This window comes from Psittacula echo (assembly GCF_963264785.1).
Source record: "Psittacula echo genome assembly, chromosome: 1".
Classification (NCBI taxonomy): Eukaryota; Metazoa; Chordata; class Aves; order Psittaciformes; family Psittacidae; genus Psittacula; species Psittacula echo.
The window spans coordinates 154101423-154115233 of NC_137735.1; the positions used below are offsets into that span (position 1 = coordinate 154101423).

Sequence of the window (13811 nt, forward strand, 5' to 3'; positions counted from 1 at the left end):
CCACCAATAATAGTAATGATAAGGGAAATAACAAGGGGAGAGAATATAAAATTAAAAAGGGAAGGGGGGAAAAAAACAACCCATTAAACACAAGTGATGCAGTCCTGTCTCTGCTTCCTCCCAGCTTCTTGTGCTCCTTCTCACTGGCAGAGCATGAGACTGAAAAGTCCATGATCAGAGTAGATATTACTTAGAAACAACTAAAACATCGGTGTGTTACCAGCACTGTTCTCAGGCTAAAGTCAAAAACACAGCACTGCACCAGCTACTAGGAAGAAGAAAAATAACTATTACAGCTGAACCCTGGACACTGAGGCAAGGGGGGATTTTTTGTATACCTCACAGCTTGAAGCTGTATGGGTGTTACTGAAAAACTGGCACTGTAAGTCCTGTAGGGTTCTGCTGATGAAATGGTTTATATTCCTCAGTTATGGTCTTTGGTAGTCAGCCAAAGGTATTTTATTAAAGATATAAAGTATTATTGGTTTTGAACCACTTTTCTGTGATTCAGAATTAGTGGTTGTCTTTCTTATTTGCCATACTCCTCATCTGTTTTGGTTTCTAGACAAATGTGATAAACAGCAACTGTTTTCCCAACTGATCTAACCTCTCATGCTTTCATTTCACTAAAGCTGGGCCTTGTATTCAGCTGATAAAATTTGATACAGTTCTCATGGTGTACACAGCTATGGGCTTTTGATGAGTTTCCTTTGCATATGATCTAGTTTCTCTTGTTTATTTCTACTAGGGAATGATAAGAACAAGTTGTAATGAGTCATTCTAAAATGCCCATTTGTGCTGATGCAAAAATGATTCTTTACCATTGATGGTCAAGACTGTCTCAATATCTTTGACCAACCTTAAGGAAAAAAAGGACCACAAGGCATGCTGTTGTAATGCTCACTGTTACACATATTTCTGAAGTCAGGCCTTGGGTGAGCAGGAATTCCATTCAGTTTGAGTCTAGCTGAAGGAACTGTAGCACGCAATGTGTTCATAGCTTTATTCATAAATCATCTGCCTCTCCCATAACTAATTAGTAGTATAGGTGAATAGGTGCTCAGTCCAACATGTGTAAAAATAAAACAACTTGCTACTAGTGCTTGTACTGTTAGGAATAATAAGCACATAATGGTTTGAAAAAAGTCAAGATAGGATTGATGGCAAAAGAGGCTTTAGACCCAGAAAAGATCTCAAGTGTGATGCACTTGAAAGTGCATCATCTATTGTGCATCAAGATATTTAAATGGATTAATGAAGGATATGTTGGCTTTGCCTAAGTCTAAAATCACTGTAAAGCATTTGATATAACATCTTAAGGAACAATGAGCACTAAAGAGGCAAATACTGCAATCTCCACTTTTCAAATTGGCCTTCAGTTGCGCTTATGAACATAAGCAGAAACAAACACTGTCAGAAGCTAACTCAAGGCAAAGATTTTAACTCTTCTGACTGTGCCTCTCTTTTAACTGGCGTTTCCTTTGATGCCAAAGTCCTGTGGAGGTAGAGAGAGAGCAGTGTGCGCAATGCATGATGCAGTAGCAGCTTTGCTCCCAGGGACTGTAGGTGGCAAAGAACATGTCCTGCACTCTGTCTAAAACAGATATGCTCAAAGAAAGAGGTGAAGCTTGAAGGAAGGGGACAATTTATCCAGACGCAAGATGAAAGCTCATGAATGAACAGGAGGAGCAACACAGATTTGATGAGGGTCTTACTCAGCTGGTAAAGCTGTTAACTACAAACTGTATGTAAAGTCTGAGGAATAATCTGGTAGGAAATAGGTTACAACTGCAGGTTGTCCAGGCTGCCACCACATGTGTGTTATGTTGACCCTGGCTGGATACGAGGTGCCCATCAAAGCCACTCTATTACTGCCCTCCTCAGCTGGACAAGGGAGAGAAAATATAGCAAAAGGCTCATGGGTGGAGAGACAGAGAGGGAGAGATCACTCAGCATTTACTATCATGGGTAAAACACTATTAGTTTGGGGAAATGAGTTTATTACCAATCAAATCAGAGTAGGGTAATAAGAAATAAAAACTAAATCTTAAAACACTTTCTCCCCACCATTCCCTTCTTCCCAGGCTCATCTTCTGATTTTTCTGCCTCCTCTTCCTCAGTGGCACAGGAGGAGGGGGAATAGGGTTTGTAGTCAATTCATCACTTTGTCGCTGCCGCTCCTTCTTCCTCAGGAGAGGACTTTCCCTGCTCCAGCGTGGGGTCCCTCATGAAGTTCCTTCATGAACTTCTCCAACGTGAGTCCTTCCCACAGGCTGCAGTTCTTCATGAACTGCTCCAACGTGGTCCCTTCCATGGGCTGCAGCCCTTCAGGAACTGACTCCAGTGCAGGTCCCTCCGTGGAGTCACAAGTTCTGCAGCAAACCTGCTCCAGTGCGGACTTCACTCTCCATGGGTGCACAGGTCCTGCCAACAAACTTCATCTATCTCCAAATAAAAGCCAAAACTTCATATGATTGACAGTCTAAGAAACTGTAGTAGGGAGGTGTTCAGCTAACCCCTGGAGAACAAGTCATTCCTGCAAGGAATGCTCTATTTTAACAGTGCTCTAAGTGCTGATTCAGGCTACAGAAAAGCAGACATTTGGAACCAGGACATGGGAGCAAACATGGCATATATGACACAGATAAGCTGTTTGTAAGTAAGATTCTGAAATTCAGTGTACTGATATACAAAATTGTTTCTTGCTCCTCTCTTTTTCTAAATATTTTCCCTGAATATATATAATAATATGAAGTTAATTACATTTTGCAGATAGCCATAAAAATTAAAGATCCTTAGAGTGCAGCAGAACTACACAGGAGACTGTTAAAAGCAGCAATTGTGGCCTACATTGTGAGATCTGTTTGAAACGAACAATTTGAGACATAAATTACTATCAATGAGTTTCCTTGTGACTTCTATGTTCTGTGCTACCAAATAAAGCAGGTGGTGGAGAAAGGCCAAGGGGTGCAGCCTCCATCTCTACAGCTTAATGCTCTTCTCACCTCTCCCCAGAAAACGTTGACCTCTTCTCTAGTTCCTGATTCCCAGTGTGTTACTGTTCGTCAAACCATGCCTTGGCATCATCACTTGTGGTATTCGCCAAATCAGCATTGTTACTTAAATTTTTTTACCCATAGTTGTTTATGTACAAAGCATAGGACCTGGTAGAAGCACTTTCTCCCTATTTTACAGATGTGGAAGTCAAAACACATGGGGAAGGTTGAATAGGTGGCAGGGTTTGCATAAGAAGGCAGTGGCAGAAGTCCCCATAAGATACTGGTCATCTAACTTCTGCTCCCCTTGCTCCTTTGTTCAATATGTCAGTAGCTGAGAGAAGACATGGAATTGATATTGTATTTTTTCTGAGTGGAAAGGGCAGTCAATTCATAAAACCTGAGAAAATGCTTTTCCTTTGAATTTCAAAAAGGCCATATTCTAAAATGGCTAGCTCATTAAATTGCAGAAAAAGGTTTAAAAGTTTTCTGTGGGATCTGCAGCAAGCCAAGAGGAAAGCCAGGGTCCTGTGGATGGGATGCATTTTTCTTGGCTGCAAGCGTCTGGAAGGGAGGTGACCCTAATCCCCTTATCACCTGAATTTTTCTCAGATATGGTAAAAAAAGCTCAGAAAATGAGCACTGAAACAAGGGCTGGTGACTTCAGAAGCTTGGGATGTTTTACTTTGCTTTATATTTTAACTTATATTTATTCACAAAATAAATATTTGACAGAAGTTAAGCAAAAAATGTCCATATTGAGTTTGAAGAACATTCTGGATTTAGGCATGAATCCTACTTACCTCATCTTTTCTGTTTGATTGATTAAGATGCTTTGCTGCTTCATCCTTCTGCATCTTTTTCTCCCTTCATTTTTCTTGCCTGACACAGTTTCTCACTTCTTTCCTCCCTCAGAGTCCCTGTCAGTTTTAAATAACAAAAGATTCTTTTTTCTGCTAAAGAGCCACATACTAGTACTTATCTTTTTCTCTTTATATTTTCTTTAGCTTGTTGCAACACCACATCCTATATGTAGCAGCTTAAAAAAAAAAAAAAAAAGGCAAAAAAGAAACCAGGGAAAAGAGAAAGTTACAAAAAAAGCTTTGAGAAGACAGGATTTTTTTTCTTTTTTGTTAAAAACATCAAAATACATCCACTACTTGAGTGTTATTTGCTATGGGAAAGAACTTCCTCTGCTAAACATGAAAACTAAAATTTCAATTAGGTTCTTAAAATACAGTGGGCTATAAATAGAATGTGAATAGTGCAGCTGGGCAGCATTATAATAGAATTTCCTTCGGTTATATAGGAGAGATAGAAACGACCTTCATCACTCACTGTAAGCTCTCTCTTTTATGAATTACGAGCCGTTCAACTATTAGTGGAATTAAAATCTATAACACTGCCAATCATTGTCCCATGTCCCTATGGAGTCCTTCCTTTTGCTGTCAACATGCAGGACTCTGCAGTCTCTGCAGATATATGCCAATGATATGTTTATAGCCCAAGCCAAGGAACAGTGTTTTTTAACTCTTCTGTGCTTCAGCAGTTTGGTACAATCTCTACATGACTTTACACTTCAGGAGCAGCAGTGTAAATTAATGGTCACTGGTCTATGGACCGAGAGTCATGGTAACAAGCCACTGGTATGAAAATATGGGGAAGAATATTTTAAACTTCAGCATGTATATAATATGCATTGAAGTGCTTTATGGGTGTTTCTGGTTGTCTTCCTTAAATGGCTTCTGACCTAAATCCTTAGAAATTTACTGTAATTCATACCAGAGCTGATCTGAAACAGTGTTTTCCAAAGCCGAACCCAAACTAAGCTGAGAATGTGCTAGTTGCATCACTGATTCATATATGTAGAAATCATAACTCGTGGTTATGACCGACTTGACTCTTACTTGAGAAAACTCAAGATCTTTGGTCAGTACAAGGCAAGTAAAGTCTTCCTTCCCACCCATTAGAAAAGAGATAACAGCTGGCCAAGCTAGCTTTTCTTTTTTTGAACAAATTACTTCTCTTTTGTTTAGGACTTGGCTACTCTTACACAGAGACCTTTAGTGAGTAGCACTAGTGTGTTAGTCCTATTTTTCTAACGTGCAAACGGAGCTATGTAATTTTCATACACTAGTATGTATCTACAATGGATTTGTTAGTGTATTTCAAGGTATAAAATTGCTTTTGCTGTCTGGAAGAAAATCATTACTTCTTTATAAACATAGGAGTAACAAGGAAACAGAAGTATGTGTTACAATTAGGATGAGGCAGTGTACTGAGAATGATGAACAAAGTGAAAGCAAAACCACATCTTTGTCAATTACTAGAAATACAGACCCAATGCATCTCAATTATTCTTTCAAATGGGGATTGGCACAATGGTTTTGACAGAATCTTGTTGAAAATTATATTCTATTTTTTAACACTGTTCATGGATGTGCCTAGATCACCACGGCTAATTAGATGTTCTGAATTACCATCTTCAACTGTTACACATACCACGTCCTTTGATGATATTGGGTGTGTAATGAGAGACTGTCATAGTTTCAGTTATCGATGGGGCTGTGATTGATCAATTTTTGACAACAAAGAATTATTAACAGGGCTGCATGTTGAAGCAGTCAGTGGAAAATTCCCTTTCATAATGTTTTTATCTAATTTTGGAGTGCCGCTACTGCCACACATGAAATAACAACACGATTGAATTTCTTTTTGCTGGCATTTAGCAGGACCTATGGGGGTGTGAAGAAATCAATGGGGGATCAGGAGTCTGGAAAATTACATACTTGAAGAATTAATGAACTATAATTCTGTATTACATCCTCAATCACATTCTGCTTCCTTTTCATTAATAGAACTAAATTAGTTTTCCATGGACAGGGTACTTTAAAAATTGCAATCATGGTCTTGCTAGGATTAAAAAAAAAAAAGAGAGGCCTGTTTTAACAATAGTTATATTTTCGTGCAATGTGACAGTTGGAAATTTTTAGCAAAGAGCATATTTGCAGCACTGACTCAACCTGTTGAAGTGATTTTTAACATGACATTTGTAGCCCCAGCCCTGGTTTCCTGCACTTTGAGCCAGATTATGGTTAAAAGGTGACCCAGCCAGAATTTCTACTAGATCTATTTAGAGACTGAAGCAGCAACTCCAAAGGCATTTAAAATGTATTATTTTTTTTCCAACCCAGGCCTAATTAATTATCCAGGAGAGTAGGGAGGGGAAAGACTATGGTCTTCACTCCTCTCCGAAGGGTGTATCTAAGGTAACTGATGTTTCTAGTTACTGTGTAGAGGAATTCCTTTTGCTCACAGAACTGTGTTATGCCAGGATAAAACTGTGGGTGACTCTTCTCTTTGCTTTGCTCCACATACCAGCTGTAGTCTGGGCTTTCATGACTTAAGCTTATAACTGAATGAAATGTTGGGATGCAAACACACTTAAAATCAAGGATATTCTATAGTTTAATGGGGACTTTGATGAGAGAACCCATACAGTGAAAGGCATGTCCTAGTACTTACAATATAATACCATATTTTTAAAGAGTCACTGGGAGCTGAACAAATTGTAGGGAAATTGTAATCAAAATCAGGCTCTAGGACTTGTACTGAACAAGGAAGAAAGTTCCTTTGGGAATTGGCGGCAGTGTCTAGACGAAAGGAGCTGATCAGAATTTACAAAACAGATTTAAAGGACATTCCAAACAACTTTGGTTCTCTGGCATAACTGATATCTTTCTGAATTATTTCAGCAGTCTCAGCTTCTGTATTCTTGGTTTTGTTATTTCGCTGTATGATATTTATATGCATGTGCTATATGCGAATGTAGTGGGATTGAAATTCCAAAAGCTGATATTCTGTTTTAGCAACAAGATAGCTGCAGCATATTGAGCTAGTTTCAGGCTCTTACATACCTGTTTTTGCATAAGATCTCAAATCAAACGTCTTATTGAACAGCAGGGTCTTTTCGAGTATCATCATATTAGAAATCTGCTGTCACATGGAAACCAACACAAACACTTTTGTTAAATGTGAGAGATGGGACTCTAGAACTTGCAGTAGAGATAATGAACCCTTTTCAAAGCCACTCCAGAAAATTGAGTTTTGACAGAAGATACATTATACAGTACAGTGAACTTTCATTTTGTCCTACTGAATAAGGCATTCCCCCCTTGCATACATAGTTAGTAAAATCAGATAACCCAGACATCATCTTAATCCTACTGGGCATTCTGTTATCTAAGTCTGAATAGTTAGGACATGGTCGTTTATATCCAAGCCAGACATAACGTCCTTGAAAACATGACATTTGCAAAGACATTCAGTCTGACTGTTCCAGATGTACCCATGAAAAAACACGTTTATCTTTTTAAACAGCCTCAGTCTCCTAAACCACTTCTTCAATGATCTATTTCTATTTTTTTTTTTTCTCTCAGTGTTTGCCCTTTATTTATACTGTATATAGGGCTGGGATTTAGGTGGCTTTGGAGGTTAAAATTAGGCTGGAAAGGCTGTTGCCTTTGAAATGAGATCTAAAATTTAGCCAAAGTCAGTAGTGATTGAATATTATGGAGGTTGCTGGCTGCTCATTAATCTTTATAACTATATCCAGTGATAATAACCCAATTAGCACTGGGACAGATTATTGCATTTGGGAGTCTGTATTAATTGGCAGTCTTAGCTGAATGCCATGTATTATACTGTCCCAGAAAAACTTCCATGATGGAAATAACTAAACTGTAAGCATTCACAGCTGCCAGTCTGGGGTGTTGCCTTCTTGACAGCAAAGGGCTACTGGGACTTTGGTTTGTATCGACCTGGATTAAGCAGTTTATGAAAGAAAGACTTTTAGGGCTAAGTTGAGCTCTGTGTCTCTGTAACTTTGTGCTTGATAGTGGCATGGGGTCTTTTCTGAGAGGAGGATTTAATGCTTAATATTTCAGTCATGAAGTGAGTAATGTAAAATGATAGAACACACCCCCCCTCTTTTCCCCCACGCCATGGTTATTTGTTGAGTGCAGCTTGACCACATTAGAGAGAGCTTGGTCCTATTGCTGGATGAAAGAGCGCTGCTATCTTTCAAATTGGCAATTTTATACCACTTTCAATCTTCAAAAGCTCTTATTATACAGAAATTCTTTAATAATATTCGTCTGACAGCTAGCTTTCCTTTTTTCTTACTGTACCAGTGGATAATTTGCTAATGATCTTATTTTACTCTTCAGGGAGCAGACTTTTCTCAGTCTCCCCAAGAGCAAGGGGTATAATAACTAAAACCGTTGCCACGGTTCAGGTAATGAATGATTCTGAGGTATAAAGAAGGTGATTTGGAAGAGCAAGATGGTTTCATGCCAAGGTGAGCTAAGTGTATACAGTACTTACTTTCAAAATGCCTGTCACTGTGTGTCTATCAGAGTGGGGCTTCAGGTAGCAAAAAAAGAAGTTTTTTCTGGTTGAAAACAGGTAGCAAAATATGGAAATAAGCAGGTTGACTGATTTCAGTGTAAGTAAAATGCACAGGAGAAAACCTGAATATTTGAAAATCAAATCATGTGCAACATAACTGTGTAATAATCAATTGTTTTGCGGCAGTAGGGAATGTACAGTATTGCCATGCATCCATGAATTACATAGGCTAAATAGAGTCCCCATGTTCCTGGTGTTTTGTGGGCTCACCAGTCTTGTGTGTGTGTTCTCCAGACACAGGGTTTCAAGCACCAGAATCACAAATCATCTGCCATGCAGATGCCATAGGGTGGAAGCACAGCCAGAGCAGCAGTGCTGAAGTGCTATGGTACAGTTGTGTAGCTGCTTTCCAGCTTGGGGTGAAGGTTCCTTCCAGTGACTGTCTTGGTATTACTTTCTGTTGCAAACCTGGACACTTATATCACAGTTTTAGATTTGGTACATGCAGTTGTTCTCTTTATGTGAAAAGGAAAGAGAAAAATAGAAAAAAATGATACATCCATGGGTTTTTTTCTTCAACACCACTTTGTCACAGCTTCTTATAGCCAGTTAAAGAGCAGAACTTGCATACTTAGAATGTCTGTTTTGCCTATTTCATTAAAAATGTCATCACCTGCTACTGAAAAATATATATCCCATCTTTTCTTGTACTTAAACTTTTTTCATAAGTGAAAATATAAAGTAACATCCTTCTATAGAGTAATATTTTGTTTTTCATGCCTTTCTAGTACAGCATCAAACAGCACTTCGTTAGTGCTGTTAATATTCCATATAGCGCACTGATATACCATAGCCACTAGCCAAGCTAAACTTCAATCAGTTTTTCTTCTTTTGTCAGCTCACACCTCTTACTGAGCAGCTGCAAGATGATTCATCAGAGAAGGTTTCACCATAGGACAGAGAAAAATTATTTCTGGCTGCTTTTCCCATCCTGATAAGATAATTTCAGTTGTAGATACTCTTGCAGCACTTCCTGAGCCATGCTATGCCCATTTGAAAATAGAAATCCTTTTATCCAAATGTCAAGAAAATTTTCCATGAAATCAGTGCTTTGGCTCTGCAAGACATTTCTGCTGCGCTTTCCTGTTTAACGGTGTTGCAACAGTTACATTTTGTCCTATTACAGGGCAAGGCTGTGTAGAATTAATAATCAGCATTAGCTGAGAGATTTGAAACAGAATTCTGTGCATAAGGAACATCTGTCTGTATTCTGAAACCCACTGGCATGTGCTATAAAATGTCGCTTGCCTAAAATGTAAGTGGTGATGGGAATTGTTTTGGATTTGTTTGCTGCAAAATCATGTGAGGAGAAATGGGTTTTTCGGCATCAATGCAGCAATGGTTCCAATGCAATGCTTTCAGTATTTTTCTTCAGTATGTTTCTTCAAGACCAGCAGCATGCCTCCATCCGTGCTTGTTATGGAAGGCTTTCTCACATAACTCCACTCAGCGTTGCATGCAGCCATAACAAAACCAGAAGAATGTATTTCTTTGTTTATTGGCATCTGTAAAAGCATTTCATCCCAAGTAATATTTCTTGTGATCTAGGTTTGTCAGCTTGTTTGCAAATAAATGCAGAAAAGCCTCTTTTGTTGTCAGTTTACCAATACTGATGTGACATTCAAGGCATGTTTTTCCTGAATAATCGGTATAGGAGTTCATCAGAATGCATTCAGCCTGTGCCTGCAATATTGCGCTTATAATTAAAAGGCTTACAGGTTCAGAAATAAATTGTTCTGAAGAGAGGAACCAGGCTTTCTTTAATTCAATATCTCTTACTTTGACCACTCTTTTCTCCACCAATAAATACATTCCACTTACCCGTGGAAGAAATATATGCCATCCAGTGTCTTAATGCACGTTATTAAGTAGGCTGTGTGAAGATTCATATCAAGTCTGAACAGCAGCTCTTCCCTTTCAGCCTCTGAGTTTACATGCTTCATTGATTTTCTGGGGCTCATATCTTTGGCGAACCAAACAAGTTACCTTGTACTGACCAGGTTATCCCAAGCATTTAGCACGGTCACCTAGCTTCTGTTCTGCCAGGCAAGCTGTCTGCCAGGCAGCATATTCCCTAGTGGTAAGGGAACACCTAGATTGTAGTCCTTTTTTCTTTTCCTATCCTTTTTCTTAAGTAATCTGCAGGTATGTGAGTGAATAGCAGTAGATAAGGCACAGGCTGCAAACCAACCTTTTCTCACTGCAGTAACATAATTTTCATTGATCTTCCTCTGATCTCTCAAGCACCTCTGAGGTCCCACTGGCTCCTGGCTGCTCACAAGAAAAAGGCCAGAGTTTATACTGATTTAGAGAAAGACAGACTGAACAGCAGAAGGTTTGTGAAGGTTTGTAAAGGTTTGGCATTTCTCAGTCCTGCAGCAGGACTACTTAGATGATTATCTTGGAATTCATATTGGAGTTGAAAATTCTGTGTTTTAAACCAGTAGAGACTTACGACTTAATTTGCGGTACACAAAGTGGCAAAATATGTGGTTGGTGCAATATTCCAGCAGGAGTAGTAGCAATTTTCATCATCAACCATATTGGTCATGTAGACCAGGTGCACCTACTTAGAGAGGCTCTTGATAGAAAAATCAGACTGAGATGTAATGATGAAAATTTCTAATGAAATTTCATCAAGTATCTGTAAAGCTTTTAAAAACCAATACACTCATGAAATGGTTTTACAGTTATTCCAAAGAAATTCCAGAGAGATGGTATTTGCCATGTAAACAAAATACCCAGAGCACATATCACCTACCCCCGACATGTATAAGAAAAATACAACTCAAAACCAAATGTGAGTGACTGAGTGATACCTTATAGTTTGTGTAGGTGTTCCCCACATAGCTAATAATTTTCTTACCTTCAAATGTGGATAAAAGTGGTTGTGATGGATAAAGAAGGCTTCGCTGTTTTTTCTTTTAAATTTGTGTTTGAATAGGTTTCATAAGGGACTGGAGTGAGTATATCTTTGTCTATGCAGACATTAGTATTCTCAGAAAAGAGTTTTGTTACCTTATTGCAGCTCACAAATTATTTTCTTAGCCAGTTTACACTTTCTCTTACAAAAATAACAGATGACATAAATGGGAGCCAACAAGTACTGTGGGCAGAATTTTGACATACTTTACATATATCTCAATAGTCACATCACACCTCCCTCTCCTTCATATCTGCTTCCCAGAGGATATTAGATCAACTGCTGAGGTACTTTTAAAAGTTTGAGGCTTAATTTGTTCTTAGTTTCAAAGTTTCAACTTGGTTTCAAAGATTCAACCTTTTAAAAAAGGGTTATATCCCTACTTTGGACAGAATGGCCAGTAGATTGAGGGTTTATTTGTTATTCAAACTCACAATGAGAAGGTTTTTTGCTTTTTGTTTCTGAAGGCAGTTTGTATGTGTCGTGGCTCCCTCTGTGCTAATTTCATAGGCACCTCTTGGTCAGCTTGCTGCTCAAGTAGGTATGCTACCACTGGTATAAAACACAATGACAGTGAGATGAATCAGGTAAGGGAGGACACAGTTTTATTTCTGTTTGACTCCATACTCCTCGCATTCCCAACCTTTTAAAAACACTCATACTCACACCTATTCTTTAATATGGCTTACTGTGTAATTGAAGCTACTGGAAATGAACATGTCCCAAAGTTCTCTGCATCTCTGCTAAGTCCATAAATTCAGGTGTTTGTAGGACGTGCTTTGGTGGATTTTGGATCTAGGGAGTGCATCCAGAAATCTATTCTATGGTGAATTATTTCTGTAAAGTTTTGTCAGTGGGAGTCAGTATTTGAAAAAACACTGCACATCCCAAAGGAATTATTAAGAGGAGGACAATGTCTTGTATTTAATCTTCAGGGTGTAAGCATTTGTTTGGAATCCCAGCTGTTCTCTTAGGCAGTAAAAGAAGAGACTGCAGTCAGTTATGTTGAGAGTCAGAGGCCCTGGTGTAAGTCAACAGGAACTCCACAAGAGAAGAAAGCCCTACTAATCTAAAATTGGTGTCACAAAAACATAAGCAAGGACCAGCGTGAGTGCTTAATGTTTTGATATGCCCTTAGAAGCACTGTTTGTTTATCAGGCAGCCTGCACCTCTCAGAGGGTTAACGTCTTCTTATTTGAACTGGGATCCAATTCCTTTCTTCACACTGTGAGCAATTTTCACAGATGTCAGGTTACTTATGATGTATTGTGACAAAATGAGTTGCTAATACGTAAACAGTAAATTGGGATTAGCAGAACCTCCACTGTTGGCAAGGCCTACACTATTAGCCAAGTTTTTTTATGGAAATTATTTAAAACCTTACTGCAAATAATTCTAGAAATTCAAGTGTTGGTAATGAAAATAGTTCTGTGAGACCCAGAAATACCAGAGGCGTTGTTCTTCCATCAGGTGAATATAGCAATTTCCTCTGTGAGAATTTTCTCCTTTTTTGTTGTTCTTATTAAACAGACATTGATGAATGCTCAGATGGCTTTGTTCAGTGTGACAGTCGTGCTAACTGCATTAACCTGCCTGGTTGGTACCACTGTGAATGCAGAGATGGCTACCATGACAATGGGATGTTTTCACCAAGTGGAGAATCCTGTGAAGGTCAGTATCTAAAAAAGGTGGGGTATTGTTATGACTCATGTTACAGTAATGTCTAGTATCTCTGACCGTGCTGGTCAAATATTGTCGTGGACACTGTATCAATGAAAGTTAAACCTTGACCCAAAGCAGTATTAGTCTAAATAAGCATCATAACAAAAAGCAAAAGAATATGAAGTGTCAATATTCCTAACACATAGGTGGAGCATTAGTGGCCATTTCTATGATTGCCTAAGATAGCATGTGAAGTCAGGCGTGGTGCTTAAAATGCAGTTTCTCTGGCCCTGCGTCTGCTTCTGTGCATGGCCCTTGCATAAGTGATTTCCCATGGGCTGATAGGACTCACTGTAGTCTGCCACTCCACAGTAACCTGTTTATATGTCAGATTCTTTATATGTAGAAATGGGCCTCAATCCAGACCTCAGTTCTTCCACTTCATTCATGTACAGTAGAATAGGCTGTGATGAAAATATTTCCCATTGCAAAGAATGTTTATGAAGCCCTTACACCACCTCCCTCCCGTATTAATAACTGCGGTGCTTCTCCTGTGCATAGGCTAACCGCTTGTAGAAACTTGCAGTCTGAAGAACAGCCTTGCAGACTGGGAAGCTCAGTGGACTTAGGTCTGGGGCAATAAATTGCTCTTAAATGAGAACATACCGGTCTGTTTTGCTATGGACTAAGGGCAGAATGAGGCACTTTTCTCCCTTCTGTCTCTCAGTGCTGAAATATTCAGTGCTCACACAGTGTAATCT

General features: G+C 38.9%; 1 protein-coding gene across 1 annotated transcript in view; it reads left to right on the top strand.

The window, feature by feature from the left end:
• NELL2 (neural EGFL like 2) overlaps positions 1-13811 on the top strand; it is a gene marked incomplete at both ends in the record, with an annotated part of 153296 nt that overhangs the window by 124049 nt on the left and 15436 nt on the right. Inside the window, one exon of the mRNA XM_080634423.1 lies at positions 12919-13059. Within this exon, the coding sequence (XP_080490549.1) occupies positions 12919-13059 (141 nt within the window). The remainder of the gene's footprint in view (positions 1-12918; positions 13060-13811) is intronic.